General features: G+C 50.6%; 5 protein-coding genes across 5 annotated transcripts; 3 read left to right on the forward strand and 2 right to left on the reverse strand.

Annotated features, from left to right (window-relative positions):
• Positions 1–1,390: 1,390 nt before the first annotated feature.
• FPRO_10745 (uncharacterized protein) lies at positions 1,391–3,306 on the reverse strand (the record flags this gene model as incomplete). Its single annotated transcript, XM_031231742.1, has 2 exons — positions 1,391–2,088; positions 2,184–3,306. 2 exons carry the CDS (start codon positions 3,304–3,306, stop codon positions 1,391–1,393), a joined length of 1,821 nt encoding a protein of 606 aa, XP_031081748.1.
• A 1,265-nt stretch (positions 3,307–4,571) lies between these two features.
• FPRO_10746 (uncharacterized protein) lies at positions 4,572–5,774 on the forward strand (the record flags this gene model as incomplete). The annotated part of the gene is made up of 1 exon (XM_031231743.1): positions 4,572–5,774. The coding sequence occupies one exon, from the start codon at positions 4,572–4,574 to the stop codon at positions 5,772–5,774; it is 1,203 nt and encodes a 400-aa protein (XP_031081749.1).
• Positions 5,775–5,804: 30 nt separating this feature from the next.
• Positions 5,805–6,448, reverse strand: FPRO_10747 (uncharacterized protein; the record flags this gene model as incomplete). The annotated part of the gene is made up of 2 exons (XM_031231744.1): positions 5,805–5,971; positions 6,025–6,448. 2 exons carry the CDS (start codon positions 6,446–6,448, stop codon positions 5,805–5,807), a joined length of 591 nt encoding a protein of 196 aa, XP_031081750.1.
• Positions 6,449–6,781: 333 nt separating this feature from the next.
• Positions 6,782–13,114, forward strand: FPRO_10748 (putative cell division-associated protein; the record flags this gene model as incomplete). The annotated part of the gene is made up of 2 exons (XM_031231745.1): positions 6,782–9,936; positions 9,985–13,114. 2 exons carry the CDS (start codon positions 6,782–6,784, stop codon positions 13,112–13,114), a joined length of 6,285 nt encoding a protein of 2,094 aa, XP_031081751.1.
• A 4,840-nt stretch (positions 13,115–17,954) lies between these two features.
• FPRO_10749 (uncharacterized protein) lies at positions 17,955–21,222 on the forward strand (the record flags this gene model as incomplete). Its single annotated transcript, XM_031231746.1, has 2 exons — positions 17,955–19,024; positions 19,074–21,222. The coding sequence occupies 2 exons, from the start codon at positions 17,955–17,957 to the stop codon at positions 21,220–21,222; spliced, it is 3,219 nt and encodes a 1,072-aa protein (XP_031081752.1).
• Between the last annotated feature and the right edge of the window lie 279 nt (positions 21,223–21,501).

Consider the following 21,501-nt stretch of genomic DNA (forward strand, 5'->3'; position numbering starts at 1 on the left):
TCGTGATACGGATCAAGCCGAAGGGGGTGTGGAAACGGAAGAATAGGAATTGATCACCAGGGACAGACAGTACAAATGTCTTGGGAAAAGAAGTATCATGGTAGAATAAGACTGTTAGGAGGATTAGCATGGCCAAGAGACTTAACTCTCTGCCTCAGAAAACCTTCAGTTCCAATTAATGAGCAAAAAATCACTATAGTTAACTATAGTTAACTATATAAATATCCAAAGCTCACTGTCATATCATGACAATGGATGTTCTTAAACAATCAAGTCTTCACTTTCTTCTTCCTTCAATTCTAGCGCTCTATTTGCAATTAGCCTAAATCCATCAACAGCTCCCACCCCAGTCCGTCCCATCTTCAGTTTATATCCCGACCAATAGAACCCGTGACCTCTCAAAGTCTGGTTGCTCCTCGTGAACAAAGTCAAGCCAATGAATAGCGAGCGCTTCTAACTGACAGCAAGAAGGGGGCGTGAGGAAATTGAATTCGGCTTCTATAAGGATTGTCTCTTTTCTTGACTCTGGATACAGAAGGTCATTGGAATTATTTCTCTATTCCAGCTTCAAGCGCATTTGGGTTGATGTGCTGAAAGTTACCTATACAATAATAGCCATGAGCCTCAAACGTGGGGGTCATTCAGGTCCGGTGACATCCTTGCCGCCTGGAATCTCATCATCTTCTTCGACATCATGGCCAGTTCGATTTTACTCCTCTTATCCTCCGTCCGAGTCCATCTGCTCCTGTTGGGGCGCATCTAGGCTGAAAAACGCCACAAGCATGACCTGAATGTACCTCTCTTATCTGCATTTTTTATCCGTACATAGTGTACACACACCATTACAGTCTGTGTAACACACTACCTAGTCCAAATCTCAAGAGTTGTTGTTGGTTTTATGAGTGTAGACCCTCCCTCTTGAACCTTTCAAGTTATGTGCCCCGCGAAACACACTTCCTTATACCTTCTCTTCCTCTTTACGATACATATGTCTGTGGTCTGCTCTATTACACCAATTGCTTCAATACCAATTCCGACCCTGATCCGGAACAAGATAGTCAAGTCATGAGAAAGAAAAGGGTGTGCACTTTTTACTGCATATGCACATGCATATGCCATCGGTCTTCCTTCACCGACGGTCAGGTCGACAGATGCCGGCTATTGAGAGATCCTAGTCTGAACCTCTTACGGCCGGCCTCTCAAGCGGCCAGGCTCCACTGGCCCGCAGCTCAGACCCCAAGAAGCCGAGCTAGACCCCAGTCAAGGGGCAAGGTTGGCTTGGACTTGTCGTACCAAAGTGCAGCTTCGACGAGAACAAGATGCAGCATGGCCGTGATCGTTCCCCAGGATCCCAGACTAAAGTCTCGCTTCTGACAGGGCATCCTCCACTCTATTGCTTGTTTCTGTTCCTGAGACCATCGCCTTGTTCGTGGGAGCCATTGGGTTCATGAACATGACCACTGCTCTTGTGATCGTGATGCTCGTGATGCTCATGATTGTGGTTCGACTCGCCCTCTGCCTCAGACGCATCCTCCTCGGTCTCTGGTGGCAGAACCACAGTCCCAGGGATAAAGTCGTCAAACCTTGCCTTGGCAGCAGCCTCCTTGGGTGAGAATCGGATGCGAACTCTTCTGACACCGCGTACTTTCCCTCCGACTTGAGTCCGCACCGCGTCTTCGACTTGCTGCGTTGCGTCAACAGACCACGCACCAGGTACGGTCATCTCGAGGTCCACAAGATAATTCTGGCCTGATTTGATACCGCTCACTTCGCCTAGAGCAACTTCGTGTCCTTCAACCACGTTCCTCAATGCTTTATTGGCCTGTTTTGTTACCGAAGACTTGATCTCATCATCAATGCCCTGGTCTGCCAGTTCGCGAAAAGCAGCAACTGTGTTTCCGGCACCAGCCTGGATAACCATGATGGAGATGAGAAGACCGCCGACGGGATCCAGCCACGCCGCATTCTCCATTGCATTGGCTCCCATGATAGCTGCCAAAGTGACGAACCCCGTTAAACTGTCGACTCGGTGATGAATGGCGTTCGACGCGAGGACCGAAGATTTACGTTCCCGAGCAACCTTCATTGCTGCAACTAGTCAGCTCTTATACTTTCAATCCCAAGGCTTACGTTGTACACGTGCAGTCTGGCGCCGCTACCTTGAGAGTTGGGAGAACACTTACTCGCGTGGTAAAGCCACTCCTTAATCAGAATTGTCCCTGCTGCAAGCCAAGCGGCATGCATACTCGGGATCCCCAGTGCTGCAGCTCCATGAGAATGACTATGACCGTGTCCGACGTGCTCCAGAATACCATGTGCCGCTTCCGGGTAAAAGTGTCCATAGAGACTGATACCGCTGTCCCAACCCATGTAAAGACCCCCAGCCAAGAGCATACTCGAGACTCCGAGTGATCCCAGACTCTCTACCTTGCCAAAGCCCATGGGGAATTTGTCTGTTGGTGGCTTGAGACTCCATGTGACTGTCGCGAGCGTCAAGATATCGGATGCAAGATCTGTGATGCTATGCCATGCGTCGGCAGTCATTGCTTTGGAGTTGAAAGCCCATCCACCAGCGAATTTGGCAATTGCCATGCCCAGGTTAGAGACCAAGCCAATGCGGGTGATTCGGACGCCGGGGTCGTCTTTGTTGCCTGAGGTTAGGTACGCGTTGTCGTGATGGTGGTGGTGGCCCAATATGCCATGGCTATGACTGTGGTCATGACCGTGGCTGTGATTATGACCATCTTTGCGGTCGTGGTCGTGGCCTTGGCCAGTATGCGGTCGGATCTGCGACATTGAAGTTTTTACGAGTGAAGGTGGTGATCGGAGTTTGTTGCGAAAGGGAGCAAGATGTGGTAGCGAGTTAGTCGAAGGGCGAGTGACGGAGGCAGTATTTGATACGTGGTAGGATGAGAGCTTAGACGAGGCTGAGAGGTAGGCGCACGTCGATAGGGCGGCGACGATGGAAGCTTTTTGCAGGGCGCGTAGGCGAAGACGTAGACAAGCGACGTGGGGAGTTGCGATATTTGATCTTAAAAGGGACATCTGGCCTCGGTATTTGGTTTGTTGTGAAATATGGACATTAGGGTGCCCATTGATATGTCCATGTCCATGTCCCTGTCCCCATGAGGCAAAGCCACGACTCCTCTGATTGTGACTGTGCGTGGCTCTGGCTCCAGCTCCGGGCCCAGCTGTTGGCGACGTCACTACAGCGCCAGCGCCAGCGCCTACGCCTGTGCCTGTGCCTGTGCCTGTGCCTGTGCCTGTGCCTGTGCCCGTGGGACGGCCGGCCTGCGGGAGACTCATACAGTATATCCGAGATGTTGTCTTGCAGGGGAAATACGGATAACACGGGAAAGTGGGAGAAGGGGCCGGGTATCACTATTGTGTTGCGTGTTTTCCCTTGGAGTTGCGTAGGGTCTGAAGCACGATTCAGATATAGACAGATAAGTTATAGACGAATGTTAGGGAGAAGAAAGATGGTGTGTTTTGTTGATGCCGGGTTATTCAATGCCATATGCCCGTTAACGGAGCTGTTCAAGTTTCGAGTCGGGTTCAATAGAGCGAGCGGATTTGGCTCGGTCGGAAGCGGACGAAGGCCACTCACTATATGAGCGAGTTGAAGAGTCAATAATTAATTATGCGAAGAAGAGACAGAATTCCCCGACAGCGAGTGGAAGAGAGAAAAAAGATTATCAAGATTATCAGACATAAAACAAGCAGAGTAGGGAGTTTAGTTCCACCAAAATCCAAACTTGGTGCGGCAATTGGCAGGAAAAGACACCGACCTACGACGCCATTGAGGATAGGATGCGAGGTGAACCCACTATCTACGACACTCTCGCCTGATGAGTGATCGCGAGGTTCCGGTCTCCGGATAGCACAGCCAGCAGCAACTGGCAGGGCTTGACCGCTGAGCCATATGTTTTCAGGGATGGTCAAGTTTGCGTCAGGCATTGGCTATACAATACAGTATAGCAATTGAGTAACAACTGGAACCCAGTACCCCAGGTACGTGGAAGCAATTCAGTATGATCATGGTTCAGAGGCCTGTCTTTACCAATTCTACCCTGAAAGCTGACTCGAGTTTACCATCTTCTTTGTCATTATCAGATTCGGGTTGTGGGGGAGATTCAAGTAATAAGCGCCCACCTCAGCCGTACGCATTGTCTGGGCTGTTCAGCCACAATGCCACATGCACCCTTGCCCGGTTGCAAGGCTGATGAGTGAGAATCGTCCCTGACACCAATGACGCGCTCTTCTCCATACACTGGCTCTAAGAATAATCCCTGTAGCCAAATTTACAACCATCTTCGTGACTGTGTGCCACGCCATCCTCTTGTCTAATATCAGTCCTTGTATTTCAATTTTCGTATCCAGTCCGTCATCACTGGTCAGCTCGAGTCAGTGCCTCAGTAGGGTTAGCGACTTGGTCATCTTCAGCCAATCCTCCACAAGCAATTGGAAACAGCCTCGTCAGCCACTGGGGATTGGGCTTGAGTTTCACTCTGAGAATTTATCACATCGAGTATTCCTAATTCTTGAATATCAAAACCCTGAAAGCGGCCCCAATGAGCAAGCCTCTGCTCAGGATCCCTTACACGGACCTCCCCCTGCCTTCAGTAATTGCACCAGCTTCGGCCTCGACACTCCCTGGAGCTATTACCGCCCTCCATCGCTTCTTTGTCGCGCCCTCTCCAAGCCACTTACCTTCATCCGCTGTTGTTCTCACCGGTGCAGGCCTTTCAGTCGCTTCGGGTTTAGCAGATTACCGGGGCGCCAAGGGCACTTACAAGGTCAACAAGACATATCGGCCTATCTACTACCCAGAGTTCCTCAAGAGTCACGAATCTCGCAAACGGTACTGGGCTCGAAGCTTTCTAGGCTGGTCTAATCTCCAAAAGGCATCGCCAAACAAAGGCCACTATGCTATAAGAGATCTCGCGAGTCTTGGTCTGATACGCAGTGTCATTACTCAGAATGTTGACTCCTTCCATCCAAGAGCTCATCCTGATCTACCAGCTTTAGAATTACATGGATATTTAAGAGCTGTTGTCTGCACGACTTGTAAAAACGAGTTCTCCAGAGATGAATTCCAGGAGAAATTGTCCACCCTCAACCCTAAATGGGCCGAGTTGCTTGAGAGGGCCCTCAAGTCAGGGGCATTAGACACAGAAGACCCAGTTGAGCGCAGGTTCAAGGGCCTAAAGGTGAACCCCGACGGCGATGTGGACCTGCCAGATGCCCCCTATACAACCTTTAGATACCCCTCTTGTCCCAAATGCTTATCCAGCCCTCCAAAGAATGCTGACGGACGTCAACATGTTGTCCAGGTTGACACAGATGGTGCATGGAAGCTTCCCAGCACCGCGGGAATTCTGAAGCCTGCGGTAGTAATGTTCGGAGAAAGCATTGACAATCATGTCAAACACGCTGCTGAGGAAGCCATTGACAATGCGGGAAAGCTTCTCGTTGTTGGTACCTCTCTTGCCACTTATTCGGCTTGGAGGCTTGCCAAGCGGGCTCAGGATCGGGGCATGCCCATCGCCATTATCAGCATGGGCGGAATCAGAGGCGAGGATAAGTTCTTCGCGGGTATGGATCCCAAGCAAGAGGGTGAGCAGGGAGTGAGAGTTGCACTATCGACAGACGACCTCCTTCCAGCTCTTCTTTCTGCACTGCGCAACGATGTTGCGCCATCAGGAGCACCAGCACAGACTTCACTCCAAGCCTCCTTTGGTAATCGTGATATTTTCAAGGACATGCTCTCATGAAAGTAGATTATCAGTGTATCACTAATACATCTAAATGAAATTGCCAAGACTTCCGGGTTTTGCGTTTGTCGGTGCAGCCTTGACAGACTCTGCATTCTGGGATGAGGTTGGTGAGGTTGTGTTTGCGGGCTCACTTCGCTCTGGCTTCTCTCGTTTCGACTTGCGAATTGCTTCGTCACGTTCAATCGCCTTCAACACTGCCAAGATTCGTTAGTAACCGGCAAGTTTGATGGCTGGGCCCAGCTCATACTCTCTTCCCAATCAGCTTCCTTTGCAGTATCTCCAGTTCCAAGTGCCGCCTCCACGTCAACCGGCTCGCCTCGTTGGATTTTCTCGACAACTTCCCGCAAGGATGCAATCCGAGCCTCTGACTGTCGCATGTATCGATCAAAGGAATTTCGTAAAGTAATCATCTGAATCGACATGGATCCGATAAGAAGAAATATGGCAATGAAGAACGTCGCGGGATTCCATTCCTTGGACTTCTTCCTTAACTGGCGATTTTCCTTTCTCAGTGGCTTCGGCACCAAGTTTCGCCAGAATGACCTATCGACGACTGTAGCCGGGGCCGTGCTTGAGTATCGAATGCCGCATCTTGAGGTATGCGACGTCCTAAACACAAAGGAGGCCACTCGGATATAACCAGGGCGAAGTGAAAGCTGTCGAAGCGACATTTTGCGATCTTTTAATCTCGATGATTGGTGTCGTTAGCTGGAACTTGGCTTAATTGAGACTCGAAACTTCAAAGATCCTCTACCGAGAATATGAGAGCACGGACCATCCGATCCGGCAACCGACAGTTGCCCCGGGCAACCAGTTGTGTTTGCCCATTTCCGGGGCTAGGCCGCCAGGATTAACAAAGCCAACTAATTATCAATTGCGACATAGAGAGACCTGCAGCTTTTCGTTTTCAACTTGCATATTGTACCTGTACTGTACCTCTCTCCGTATTAGGAGCTTTTGGTATTCGACGACGGCATGGTAACGAAATTACACTCATAATCTAAATGGCTTCACTGCAGGTAAAGGCCGACGCGGCCAAGACAGCTCTAGCCTCAACATCAACATGTACGACTGCCACCGTCGTGACTCTAAAGGAACTACTGTTACCCGACATCGAGACTTCATACACGGCATCACAAACCAATTCGCGAACGGCCTCTAAGACGACGACAAACTCGAAGGCAAAACGAATCGCGGGCGGCAAATCCCAGACAGCAAAGTCTACCAACGAGCAGCTTTCATCGAAAGACCGTGCAGCTCTGGCAACACATGTAATCAACATTTGCATCAAGTCCCTAAATGAAGCTGCGAAGCCTACGACTCCTACGACTCCGAGTAAGCAACAAGCCGCTCAGGGAGACTCCAAGAAAACCTCTGGTCCTCGAACGTTGCGGAGATCCCTATCCGCACCGTTATCACCGCTGCAGCCACGAACTTTGAATCGCGTAGCTACCTTGCCAAACATCGCGGCCAAAGCAGCAATACAAGCGGCAGCGCAGTCTACAGGATGTCTCGCCGCTGTCGAGTGTGCGCGCGTGGCTTTCACCTGTCTACGATCTATTATGGGCCCGATGCAGCCGGCACAGACAGATTTCCAACTCGAGAATGGGATGTCAGCATTCATTAGCAAACTTCTGGCGCTCGGGTTTCAAGATCAGGCATTGAAGGAGCTGAGGGTCTTAAAGCGACGGCTCGATGCTGGAGTTAACAAGTCAACGAAACCGAACTCTAGCGAAGGACAAACCGCTGCTCAAGTCATTTTGGAGTTGCTCGACTATGGTGATAAGATTCCCGATAGCTTGCTACCAATTGTTACAGGTTCCCAAATTCAAGTACTGCGATGGATTGCGCATTCCAAGAAACCAGCTCATATCGAGGCCGTGCTACCACTTCTCGAGGAATCTCATGTATCGTCCCCCATCAACCTCTTAGTGAGGTCGGGGGCCAAGAACGCGAAGGAGACCCAAAAAGCAGCCCGCCAACTCGCCTCACTATCCCAGACTCTTCTTTCACTAGCACCCAGTGTCTCTAGCAAGGAAGACGCAGTTGCGACGGAGTTGAGACTGAGTCCGTCTCCAACTTCAGCTTTCAAGCTGCAAGTGCTCTGTTTCAAGATTCAGCTTAGATGGTGGAAAATGGCTGGTCACCGTGGGAACGTTGAGGACGATATTCTTTCGCCTTTTTCTCGATGCGTTCGCGCATATACTCGACGACAACCACCCACGAATGGACCAACATACGATTTGATTGCTGCATCCTTCAACGCGCTCACGGATCTAGCTGGGCTGCAAAAGTCCCAAGTCAAGGCTTCATTCGACTCTCCCCTAAATTCCATTTACCAACTGCTTGGTATCGCAGCTCAAACGGACCGCCAAAATGATGCAGCATGCCACTGGTTCCAGAAACTGAAGGACATGCTAGAACCTGACGGGGAATCGACTATTCGCACGTTTTCGACTTCAGCCCGCCTTCTCGCTACACTCTTGAAACAATCCAAGCATGATACCAAGACACAACAGCTGGTTCAAGAGGTTACAGAGAGCCTCGAAGGGAGTTTGAGTGGAAACATCACCGACCTTAATGAACTGCTAGAGAGTCTGTCACTCGCTCGACGGTCAGCCGTTGGGTTCCTTGTTAGCAACTCCAATGGTCCGGAAGTAAGAGATGACACCCTAAATTTAATCCGGGAGCATCTGAAGACATTCATTACCAAATTTCCGCGGTTCGGCCGCCGTTGGCTAGGCGCTTCCCCCGGCAGAGACGCTTCAGCCAAATCCATCCTCCAGTTCGACCAACGACGAGAGGTTTTGATGCAGTCCATCAATCAGATCATCGATGGCGCGTTAGTTGTCATTAACGGCGATATCCAGGCTGACTCTATTACTTGGCAGCATATGGATGAGGTTCTCTGGGACTGCAACAAACTGATTGCTGCTGTTCTCGATCCCACGGTTTCAAGGATACGAACAGAGCAGCTCAGTGGCTATTTTGCGAAAATATCCAGTCTGTATTTTGCCAGGTACAATCAAATACGCAAGGACCTTGGCAAGTCCAAACAGGTCAATAAGGAGATTCTTCAGTGTTTGAGCAGATCCATTGAGATTATTCAGGATCGGCCCATGGCGCAACAGGAGAAGGCTCATATGTCAACCAAGCTGGAGTTGTTTGCCGATCTCTGCAAGGCTGCAAACCGAAGTGAGGATGCAATAAGAACCCTCCGATCAATCTGTACCAACATGATTGAGGAGGGTGCCTTAGTCAAAGTTACTACAGCGCTGGATTCTCAGCCTCCGAGCATTGCTTGGAGTGCTGATGAAAAGGCAGAGATATTGTCAAGAACACTACGTTCAATTGCTAAGCTTGACCAGTCATGGAACGACTGGGCATTCTTTCTGCCGGAGGGTGAGCGAGCTGCAGTCCTCGAACACCTGATGCAAATCGTGGGAGACGCAGCAGCTAGGGCAGAGCGACTCAAACTATACGACCCATCAGTTCAAGCTCTTCTGCGAATCTACACAGCCGAGCGCTTCCCTATTCGCCGCCTTCGAGTTCTACTCCAGCTGCTCTTCCAGTCCATTGGAGAAGAGAACGAAATGGAGCAAATTTCCAACTTAGCTGGGGAAACAATTCAACAACTGGACAGCAAAGACTACGGCGATGACGGTTCTCTGCTTCGCTATCTTCCGCATCTCAGGACATTACATAAGTCAATGTCTGCATTGGCTGTCACCAGCGCTCCTTTCCCAGTGTTTGCCCTGAGGGAAGCCGTTGTCTCTTGGAAATCGATGACTGAATCATGCATATCGAGAAACGATGTCTGTGAGCGAATCGACAATCCTGATTGTCTTCTGACACACCTGCAATCTGCCAGCCACTTCGCCAACCTTCGGGGTGAGAACAGTCTGCAGCTCGAGATCTTAGAGCTGTCAACACCTCTGTCCAAGATTCTGGCCGAACCGACCTATAACAATATCATCATTAATCATACACTTCTAGCATCACAGCATCTCAATATCGGTCACTTCTTTGAGGCAAAACAAACACTCGATGAGATAAAGAAGCTTTTGGACCAAGCCGACGGTGTCTCTCGTGGCCTGATTGCTGGGTTTCATCTGACACAAGCTGAGTATTACTCTGGCATCGGCAACATCGATGAAGCGTGAGTGCATAACACTCGGAAAATGGAACTATTCTAACTCATTTCCAGCGATTCATCATTAGCGGCTGCAAAGGCAATCTACGATGGATCTGTTACATCGTGGGCATTGTCAAAATCACAAGCCAACATATCTTTAGCCCTCAGCTCGTTCCTAGACTCAGTTCTCGCGTTAAAGCGTGGTCGGATACAAGACGCGCTTACCTGCGTGAAATCAAGCGTTCGGATTCTTTCACACGATTGGTCCAAGATCGAGGCGACAGCATCCCGAGCAGCCGGCACTGGCGCTATGAACGTCTCAACAGCTAGTCTTGATAGTGTCACGGCTGATGCCAAGCTTGGCCAGGTGATCGGTCCTCGATTCTGGGCACTTGCTTTCCCCCTTCTGCGAGGTCTCCTGCATGTTTCTTCTGTCTATGCACATCTTGGCATGTACCAGGAGACCATTTACTACGCAGAGTCGGCCCAAAAGGTTGCTGAAAGCACAGGCTCACCACTCTATCGCGCACAGGTACTTGCTTGGACAGGTTCCGTCTACCACCGAGCTGGAAAGCTAACCAAGGCACTCGATTTCGGCAATGAGGCGTTCAACCAGTTACCGGACGACATCTCAGCTTCTCGGGTACAGGTTGCTTGCCAACTTGGCGGCTTGTTTCGCGATAGCGGCGACGAAAACAAAGCTTGCGAACTACTTCAGCTTGCCGAGGAGACTGCGCAACGCCTTGGCGATCATGGAAAGGTGCTGAGCATCCAGAATGAGGTGAAGAAAACCGCTCCGGTTGCTGCCAAAGCACGGGCAACAGCTTCTACACGCGCTACTCGAACTGCGACAAGGACCACAAGGGCTAAGACTGCTGCAAATCCTGCACCACGAACCCGAAAGCGGGAGGTCGTTGTCAAGGTTCAGCCATCTGCTGCAGAGGTGCTAAAGCTACCAAAAGACGCATACCAGGCTTCTCTCATGGCATCGGTCATCCTATCACGGGCTTTAGGTTTCATCAGTCAGAAGGATTGGGCTTCTGCTTTATCAATTTTGGAGGATGCCAGAGAATTGCCAAAGCTCTTCGGGACTCTATCCCAGGAACAAGTAGTGACTGCAATCTCTCTTATCGGTCATAGCACAGAGCAGATGATTCACGACCCTGTATTCTCTGTCATCCAAGACTCGACCATTTCGTTCCCTGCTATTGCTGCTTCTGACAAGATGAAGGCTTCTCAGGGCCAGACGCCTCCACGTAAAGGACGCGCAGGATCCGCAGAGCGAAAGAACTCCAAGGAAACCAGTGTTCCTGCGTTCGCTGAAGCATTGAAACAAGCACAAGAACTACTTCTCGAAGCTCATGCTTCGACGCTGTCAACAGCTAATAGCACTATGGTTCATCGCATTTCGGCTTTGCTACAGAACACAGTCATACTTCTGTCGGCTACGTCTACGACACAATCTAGGGTCCTTGCTGGCTCGGGGTTTGCAACTTTCTCTGTAGACTTGGCTCGTAACGTCACTTGGAAACGTGAGCAAAGCACTCTCCAAACCAAAGAGACCGCTAAACCAGCCGACATTGACTCTGCTCATAACTCAAGGCGGTCTAGCCTTGGACTCACAGCAGACATGGCCCAGTTCCAAAACAACTATATCGACATGGTACCTCACAACTGGAGTGTGGTTTCCATCTCCCTCAGCGACAACCACCATGATTTGTGTATCACTAAATTTCGGGCTGGTCACAGTCCATTCATTCTCCGACTGCCTCTTGAACGTGCCAATTCTCGAGATGCTGACTCGGACATCTTCAACTTCGAGAACGGAAAGGACGAGATGATGGAGATTATTCGGCTCGCTAACGATACGAGTCACTCCGCCAGCCGAGACTTCAGTGTCAAGGGTGCGAAAGCCGCTTGGTGGGCTGAGCGAGAGGCTTTGGATGATCGCCTTAAGGATCTCCTAAGCACTATCGAGACAACTTGGCTAGGTGGTTTCAAGGGTATCTTTTCTCAGCACGAACGCCGATCAGACCTCCTTGCACGTTTCCAGAAGAGCTTTCAACAGATACTCGACAGTAATTTGCCTTCTCGAAAACAAGGACGGAGCAAGAAGTCGACAAAAACACCCAAGGTGGCCCTTGACCCACGAGTCCTTGACCTCTTCATCGGTCTGGGTAATCCCAGTGATCCAGACAGTGATTACGACGAGGCTCTTAATGACCTGCTCTATTTTGTTGTTGACATTCTCCAATTCCACGGAGAACGCAACGCTTATGACGAAATTGACTTTGACGCTATGGTGGTCGAGACTTATGACGCCCTGCGCGGCTACTACGACGCGGCTAAGACGGGATCTGACCGAGCAGAAGGGGCTCACACTGTTTTGGTTCTTGACAAGGCCCTCCATGCTTTCCCCTGGGAGTCGATGCCTTGTATGGAAGGACTTGCAATTTCGCGTGTACCTTCGTTGGCTTGCTTGAGGCAACTTATTACGGAATCGCAACCATCAGCGAGCGATGATAATTCTGAAGACGCGCCAGAGGGCCACTACGTGTCTGCCGAGCAAGGTACCTACATCTTGAACCCCTCGAAAGACCTGGTCAACACACAGTCTACCTTCCAGCCGATTATGAAGGGCCTCGGCAGCTGGACAGGCATTGTTAACCGTGCTCCTGAAGAAGCCGAGTTCGAAGAAGCTTTGTCAAGCTCTGAGATTCTTCTCTACTTTGGACACGGAAGCGGCGCGCAGTACATTCGAGCACGCACGATTCGTCGTCTAGAAAAGTGCAGGCCAGCCACTTTCCTGATGGGATGTAGCTCTGCGTCGCTAACAGAAGCCGGAGAGTTTGAGTCCTACGGTCCTGTGTGGAACTACATGATGGCAGGATGTCCAGCTGTGGTGGGTACGCTATGGGACGTGACGGATAGGGACATTGATCGGTTCGCGGGCCGATCGTTTGAGGAATGGGGACTGTTCCCCAAGGGCACGTTCAAGGAGAATAAGCGAGTCAAGGGCAAGAGTCAGACCTCGAGCGAGGACGAGAGTGAGTCGGAGGAAGACGGTCAAGTAATGAACAACGTGTCACTGGCCGAGGCGGTTGGGCGGTCCAGGGAGGCGTGCAAGTTCCGGTACCTCAACGCCGCGGCGGTGGTACTGTATGGCATCCCGGTGTACATCAAGCGCAGAGGGGAAGATTGATTGAATAGGGGGCAAAGTGTTTGGTTGTTTATTCCTTTTTCAGGGTTACGAAGCATCGCGTCTCTTGCTGATACTGAATAGAGGTTAGATGGCGTAGCATAGCATGGCGTAGCAGGATACCTAGCTTAGCATTTCCGGGAGTTTGGATAAGTGGGATCCTGGTTTGAATTTTATATTAATGAAGGGATAGTGCTTTTTTGATGAACAAATTTGAGTTTATGATCCATAATTGGCCCGGCTGTTGGAACATTCCCAAGGCTATGTTGAGTGAAAGGCCAGGGGAAGATGAGCTACATCTCTGGATACTACCCAAGATTGAAAGTTAGATAACTATTAACTTGCTCATTCTCTCACGATCCCACTGTTTATAGTTCGAGGTGCACATGGCCTTCTGTTTGTGTGGAAGATTCATGTTGTTGATGTGACAGCATGGCCACAACCGGGAGATATCATCTACGTTTTATGCAGTGGAACATTAACAACGGTTTCACTTCTGCGACCAAGATCGGGCCATGGCCGAAACGGACCGAGGCTCAGACATATTGCAGGTTGCACGGTGCAAGTGGCCGAGGAAATGGTTGGATCTCTAAGTGCCAGTCAACGTATGCTGAGAAACTATGCTGTGATACCTTCCAGAAGGAGATGCAGAGGAGACTGACCTGAGACTCGAGCGAGAGAGAGGGAGAGAGGTGAGTTAGTCCTGTGAATTATCCTGGAATTGGCAGGTGTTTAGTCTAATCTGAGAATACCTAGGTAGGCAGTGAAATAACTTGGTAGACTGACTAAGGTAAGTTGTCTCTTCGAGGCCGCGACAACCTGAACAGCCTAGGCCCTAGGGTAGATCGACCAATCTATTCCAGTGAAGCTCAGCGCGCAGCCCAACAGACTTCCATGTATTGATAGACAGCCATACCTACTATAGGTAGTTACTACTACCTACCTAGGCATAGGCATAGGCATAAGCATATGCTATTTGATCCTTTTTCGGCATCAGAAACTGTGTTAATTTAAACACCAACTCCTTGTAGGGCTTAGGCGAGTTCGTGCGTAAGGACTCTGCGTGTTTGAGATAATGACCTAATTTCGTTGGTTCGATAACTATTCGTCGCGTCCATAAGCCCAACCCCACGCGTGCTTATTATCCCACTTATCCCACATACTACTAACTCAACAGTCCGTACCGCACCGTATCGTATCGCAGAAAGGCAAAAAACCAAACCCAGTAACAGCTAGATTACATAGCCTGGATGTCACTGTCCCTTCTCTGGCACACAAAACACACACAAGAGAATCTCCTGCTGATCACCAGGATGATGCAGTGCGGCGCAAACACACAGATGCTATGGCACATGCAGGTTATGTTACCTTGCCTTGGTTAGTAGCGTCTGCGACGGGCGGACCGCGTCGCTATTACGCCCGTTCAGAGTAGAAAGAGAGAATCATTTATGGAACCGGCAGCAGAGGCACCGGCCCGACGAGGATGATGCCCGCTCGCTGTGTTGTATGTAGTGCTGGCTGCGTGCGTGCGTGCGTGCGTGTGTCGGAGCGAGCGAGCGAGCAAGCAAGCAAGCAAGCAAGCAAGCAATGAATGTGTGTACACCAGAAAGATGGTGAGGATCCCATGGTATGTAACTCTGCATATGTCACTGACGTCCAGGGGGCTGTAGACTGCAAAGTACGTACGTATCCGTAAAATGAGAGGTCATCGTGTTGAGGTTCTAGACCGGATCATCAGTTGCCTTCGCTTGTCACGATATCCATGCTCGACTGATTATATGGCGATCATACTCCGTACCTCTCAATCACATCGTGATGACCGACCCAGCGGGTTGAGCGAGAGAGTCAGTTGCTACACTACCTACAGCCCTAGGGAGATGATCTTGGAGGAGACGAGGAACTTTTGGATAGGCAAGGGATCCATGTACTGAAATGTCTGTGCAGCAGGAGAGGACAGCCGTTTTCTGTCTCTTGCCTCCAATTTTACCTTTTTCCCCCTCCTGGCCCCCAGGTCTAAGCCTTACTAAGTGCGCGTGATGGGTAGGACTCGCGTAGATGTGATATTGTATTCCAAAATGCCGGCGGCTGGGCGAGTATGTATTTTGTCTCCTTGTAGTAGTAGTAGTAGTAGTAGTAGTAGTAGTAGTAGTAAAGACAGGCAACTCGCTTGTTGAGCCATGTATGTATGAACACGTCTACATGTTTTGATTTGCTGTAAATCATCATACCGTATCGTCAGAACAATAATTCTTCCCCTATTGAGTACATTATTAGGTCCACGTAGCATTATGACACCTAGTTATTTGACTGTGAAGTCTAACTTGCCTAGCACCAAACTTCTCGGAAGATGCCGTCCACGTCGAACAAGGGTCTGGGATAGTGGTTTCGAAGGACGTCGACCCTGGCCGGGGCTGGAGTGCATGCAAGATATCCCGTGGTCTGCTCAATTGGTGATTCCAAAGGCATCTAAGCCGCAGATCATCTGAGCCGCCTGTTCCATACTCCATAGTCGGCGCTTTCTTGGCACCATGCATCGTCGCTTCTGCAGGGAAGAACCATCAAGAGGGAAATAACCGTTGAGAATAACACCGCGTCTTAATGCAGGGGAACAGAATGCTACAATACGAGACGTGATGCCCACGACACGGGTCGGTAGTCGAGCGGTTTAGACCCTGGCCAGCTCCGGCATTTCTCGACTAGTTCATGCCATTAGGGGGGGGGTTAGTGCACCTGCAGACCAAGATCGAGCTGAGGCGGTCTCTTGTTGGGCGAACTCACGCCCTGCTTTTCGCCGCTTTTATGCTTGCATCGCCTTGATAGCCTGGGGTCCTCGACAAGCAGGCCAGACAACCCAAGCCAAGACAGGTTCAAGGGTCCCCTGGCCCGCCTTAGTTCACCTTGCTAGCCCTCTGATATCCTGCCGCGCCCCTCGGGGGGCAAGAAAACAGCGAACCTTACTGTGGGGTGTCAAAATAAACTTAGCAAAAGTCATCCTAAGCTTAGGCTATACTACCTAAGTCTTTTTGTCACTTAGAATTGATGTCCTGTGTTTTCTTTCCTCCCCTAGCGCGCCTTGTCTCAGTGAACCTTGACTTGACAGTGACAACCCAAGCCAAACCAAAGACGACAACATGAGGAAGATCGCGATGCCTTGTAGAGTTAATACAAGCGACTAGGCCACAGATTAAGCCGAACGAGCCGCAATAACTACGTACGTACGTGCTCGTATCAAACTAAAATTAATAGCAGGAGCAATGCCTCTTGCTTGATCTGACCAGGAGATGCTGAGTTTTCCCCCCAGTAACATTCAAGGAAGAAGGCTTTTCACATGAACATCATAAGGAGGCAGAGAGACTCTGTAGGTAGATCTGTGGGTAGGTAGTAAGTTGCAGTGTCATACCTTAGTAGTCACCGACTTAGGGCAGCTTCAAACCCATCGTCAGGAACCGTTGCCTTTTAGTACCGCTCATAAAGTCGTCACGTAGAGCATGTAAAATCTGTTTTGGGATATGCGGTGTCAGGAGTAGAAAAGACCCTGGGCGGAGATTCCTTCTTGGGCAATATCTGTTGGTCCTTCCTGGTAATAGTTGTCTGTTGTTTGGATGTGATGTGAAGCGAGGAAGCGAGGAAGGAAGGAGATGGGCATTCGTTTATCTACCTATATCCACGTTTCTCCGATCTAACCAATTTGTTTCTATACAACATCATCATCATCAACATCAACTTATGGACACTGTCAGTCAATCAGTCTGTCTGTCCAACATGAATGGCGACCACAATCTCCTGTCCCGTTTGTATGCACGAACGGTTTACACATGACATGAGCTCAAACACAACAACACTACACAGACCATCAATCAATCACATCACGTCACCCCCTACAGCTGCTACGACTGTACTAAACGTTTAGGGGACTTCCACACCCACCACCCGCCTCCACCACGCGCGTTGTCGACGGCCGACGTCTCCACCGATTCCTTGTCTTTCTCGCAGGGCAGGGCATGGTTGTGAACATGGATTGCATGGCTAGCATCGCCATGGAAGGGAGACAAGAGAAGAGATGAGTCCAAAAGCGGCCCAACCCTGAACCAAAACCACCAAAGTTATCAAGTCCCAAGAGCCAGACAGACACTGCTGTTTCTCTACCCCACAGTCGCACACCAGGGCCGTGCACGACAACCTCTCTAACCTATCGTGATCGCTGCTATTTGATTTTCTACCACTTAAGGTCCCCACCCTTCTATGATTCTGGGCCTTAAACCCCCAGCTTCCACGACTCAATCTCTTCCACCCAAAGACCAAGGACCCGGTTAACTTGTCTCCGATCCTCCTTCTTGCACTTCTCTCAAACACCACCGAGATCTCAGTTCGTAGCTTTCCGAAGAGACGGATTTTCTTCCTCACGGAACGTCGACCCGCGCGGCCTGATCCGATACCCATTGCATCACTGTTGAATTGACCTTCGTAACGGTTCTCAATTCACTTCCGCCAGTTCCTTCGCCCCAGCCGGGGCGCAGACCAGTCCCCAGCTTAGGTTCCAGTGCGGGGAGCCACTGACTACATACGTACCCGTTGGTTCTCCATAAACTCCCCGGACGACTTCGGGTTACCTCAAATCTCAACGCTCTTGCGCTGCAGCGTTTTAACCTGCACAACAGCTGCCGCCGCCAACCGCTATAAAGATTTCATCTCGCACAGCTGGGCTTCGCAAGCTTGAACCCCCTGCCCAATCCTGTTGTCTCGCTTCATCACCGCAATCACACCGGTCCGGTAGATTTTGTTTTACAGTACCGGATTATTGGCCTCGGAAGGCCCGCGTCGCAACTCTGTTTCTGGCAGAGCCATGTCCGGTCGTGCCGTTTCGAATTCTCAACATGCCCAGCAGTCCTTCGGTTCCGGTCCTCAACTCTATCGCGACGTCGCTGAATTGCACGCTGTGCCATCTCCCTCTCACGGCGCCTTAATGGATCACTCACATTTTGACGATTTCGCGTTTGCTTACCAAGGTCTTCCTGACCAACCTTCCCTCGTTTCTCTGGCCGATCACGCCCACGCCCATACCTCACAATCACCCACTGCATTTCCTCAGCACCAGGCGATGTCTGGGCTTGCACACAACGGTTTACCTTTCGGCACCCTTTCTGGAGGCAACCGGAGCCAGAGCATGGATGGTTCCGATGCTCCTCCAGATAGGACGTCTCCCGCATCCAACGCCCTCGAAGACTCGACTACTGATGAGTTTGGATTGGCTTCCCGTAGTCGTGCAGATGCCACGGATTTGGGCGGTAAACCTAAGGAAGATAAAGCCGATGCCACACCAGCGTGGAGTGAACTGAAGACGAAAGCCGGGAAGGAAAGAAAACGCCTCCCGCTCGCGTGCATTGCATGTCGCCGAAAGAAGATCCGCTGCTCAGGCGAGAAACCCGCCTGCAAGCACTGTTTACGCTCTCGTATACCATGTGTGTATAAGGTCACCACTCGGAAGGCGGCACCACGGACAGACTACATGGCCATGCTCGATAAGCGATTGAAGCGTATGGAAGAACGCATTATAAAGGTCATTCCCAAGTCCGATCAGGAAGTAGCTTCGTCCGTGACTCGGGCCGTTGTTAAACCAGCGATACCAGGAACCGTACCTTCAAACAAGCCAACCAAAAAGCGTGGCGCTGAGGAAGCCTTTGGACCTGATCTAGAAGCGTGGGCCAAGGCGCCCTCGAAGCCCAAGATCGATGGCGATGATAGGCCCAGTAGCCTACAAGTACAGGAAGCCGAGGAGAATAAGCTGCAGCACGAAGGCACTGAGGCACTACCCTCCAAAGAAATTCAGGAGCACCTGGCAGAGGTGTTTTTCGACAACATCTATGGTCAATCTTATCATCTTCTCCACAAACCCAGCTATATGCGAAAGCTGAAGTGAGTTCTTTCAAGATTAAAACATGTGTGTATTGCTAATGGTCCACAGAAATGGTACGCTGCCCCCAGTGCTTGTCCTCACAGTGTGCGCTGTAGCTGCTCGTTTCACCTCGAGCCCGTTAGTGAATTCTTCGGGACCTGAATTCCTACGCGGCGAAGAATGGGCCTCACATGCTCGAGATATCTGTACCAGGCGATACGAATGGCCAAATCTCACAATCTTGACCTGTCTCCTCATTTTGGGCCTTCACGAATTTGGAACATGCCAGGGTGGCCGTAGCTGGGCCTTGGGCGGTCAAGCAATTCGCATGGCCTTCGCCCTTCAGCTGCATAAAGACCTTGAGTATGACCCCTCCGGTCGCACTGGCCCTAAAAAACAGCTTAGCTTCATCGACCGAGAAATTCGACGACGTATAATGTGGGCGTGCTTTCTCATGGACCGTTTCAATTCTTCGGGGACAGATCGGCCCATGTTCATCAGAGAGGACACGATCCAGATTCCTCTGCCGGTGAAGGAGAAGTACTTCCAATTCGATATGCCCGCTCCAACCGAGATGCTCGATGGTCAAGTTCCTCACCCAGCATCACCCAATGATGGGCAACTTGCTGATGCACGAGAGAACATGGGAGTTGCAGCATTTCTGATCCGAGCCATCGCCCTTTGGGGACGGATCATTACCTACCTTAGCCAAGGGGGAAAAGATCTGGACCCAAACCCCATGTGGGAGGACGAATCTCAATATGTAAAGCATCTCAACGATGTCGTGAATCTCGAAGCCAGTTTACCTTCGTCACTCAAGTACTCTGCTGAGAATCTCGACGTCCACAAGACAGAGAACACGGCAAGTCAATTTCTTTTCATGCATATCTGCCTGCAGCATAACATCCTTTTTGTGAGTCGAGCAGCGATGTCAGCGCGAAAGCAGCAAGGTGTTCATGATGACTTTTTCTCCGAAGCGAGTAAGAGGACTTTCAGCGCTGCGAACCAGATATCTGAGCTCCTTCGTGAAGCTGAACAATCACGATGCTTTGTTTCGGCACCCTTTGCAGGATACTGCGCCTTTTCCTCCACAACAGTCCACATACTGGGTGTCATATCTGGAAATCCCAACATGAAGCCAACAGCCGAAGCCAATTTGACCACCAACGTCAAGTATCTTCACAAGATGAAGAAGTACTGGGGCATGTTTCACTGGATGGTGGAGAATGTGCGCACTCAGTATCGAAATGCCCTGGACGCCATGAGAGCCGGTGCAAATCTGCAAGACCGTGCTGCACAATCGTCTTTCCTTCAATATGGAGACTGGTTCAACCGGTACCCGCATGGTCTCTCTGATGCTGAATTCATGGATCCTGCCACCCATAAACGGAAGGATTCGGGAGCAGATGGCGTTCTTGAAGCAAAACCCGAGCTGCAATCAGTGGAAGAATACTTCTCCACGCTTCCAACACCCCAGAGTGTCGAACATAAGGATACCATTCGCGCTGTGGGGCCTAAGAGGAAGCAGAGCGCCAAGAAACAAGCTGGTTTGCCGACACAGTCCGGTCAGCATCTGGAGTCCATGCAAGGGACAGACGCAGACTCGGTCTCTGGGGCTCAGGAACGTAGGTTCTCGGGTGGGCTGGGGCTGCCATCAAACAGTTACAACCCTCTCGCAGTATCGAACGCGCAAAATCCAGCTTACAGCACAGCTATGTCACCTATGAGTCCGGCCAACATGACGGCGTTCTCCCATCATGCTCACACCCCCACATTCTTCCCCCCTGAGTTGCTAGCCATGAACTTTGGACAGGGCGCCAATGGAAATATTGACCCGCTTGATCGTCAGCTTGTCTTTGGGGGATATTCTTTGGACGCCAGCACGGGGTTGGGTGGTGGTCAGGATATAATGAGCGGCCTTGACTGGGACGCTGTTGCTTCAGGAGCTCACCCCGATGGAGGCTTACAAGGCCGGCGGTCTACTGCTAAGGTGGGCATGAATGGGCAAGCAGCTGGTATGGCTGATGGAGCAGGGCTTAGCGGACCGGAAGCATCATCCGCATGGTTCATGCCATTCAACATGGAGCCTCCAGAGATGGGCCAAGATCCCGGCTTCAACATGGGTGGAATTGACCCATTTACGGGAGTGTTTGGGGGAGGGGGTAGTGGTTTGGCAACGCCGAATGCATTGGGTGGGCTACAGCAACAGGGTCCTTAGGAGGGACTGTCGGAGTGGTTAGCCTGGGTAACACCATATTCCCTGAGGTCTTCGCGGCCACCCAAGTTCACTGGGCCCCGATATTGACATAGGCAGTGTGGCCAGAAGACATTGTCAGCCAGGACTTGAACCTGAAGAACGCCAGGAGCCTTGGGTGATGTCTTATATTTTTCTTCTTTTTTACTTGTTGGATGTAACTTTCCACATGGGAATTTGTGCCAGAGATAAGGCTGGATTTGGTTGGGTATTGGCGAAGAGGCATATTGAAGTTTGTACGGC

This window comes from Fusarium proliferatum, assembly GCF_900067095.1.
Source record: "Fusarium proliferatum ET1 genome assembly, contig: FPRO_scaffold005, whole genome shotgun sequence".
Classification (NCBI taxonomy): domain Eukaryota; kingdom Fungi; phylum Ascomycota; class Sordariomycetes; order Hypocreales; family Nectriaceae; genus Fusarium; species Fusarium proliferatum.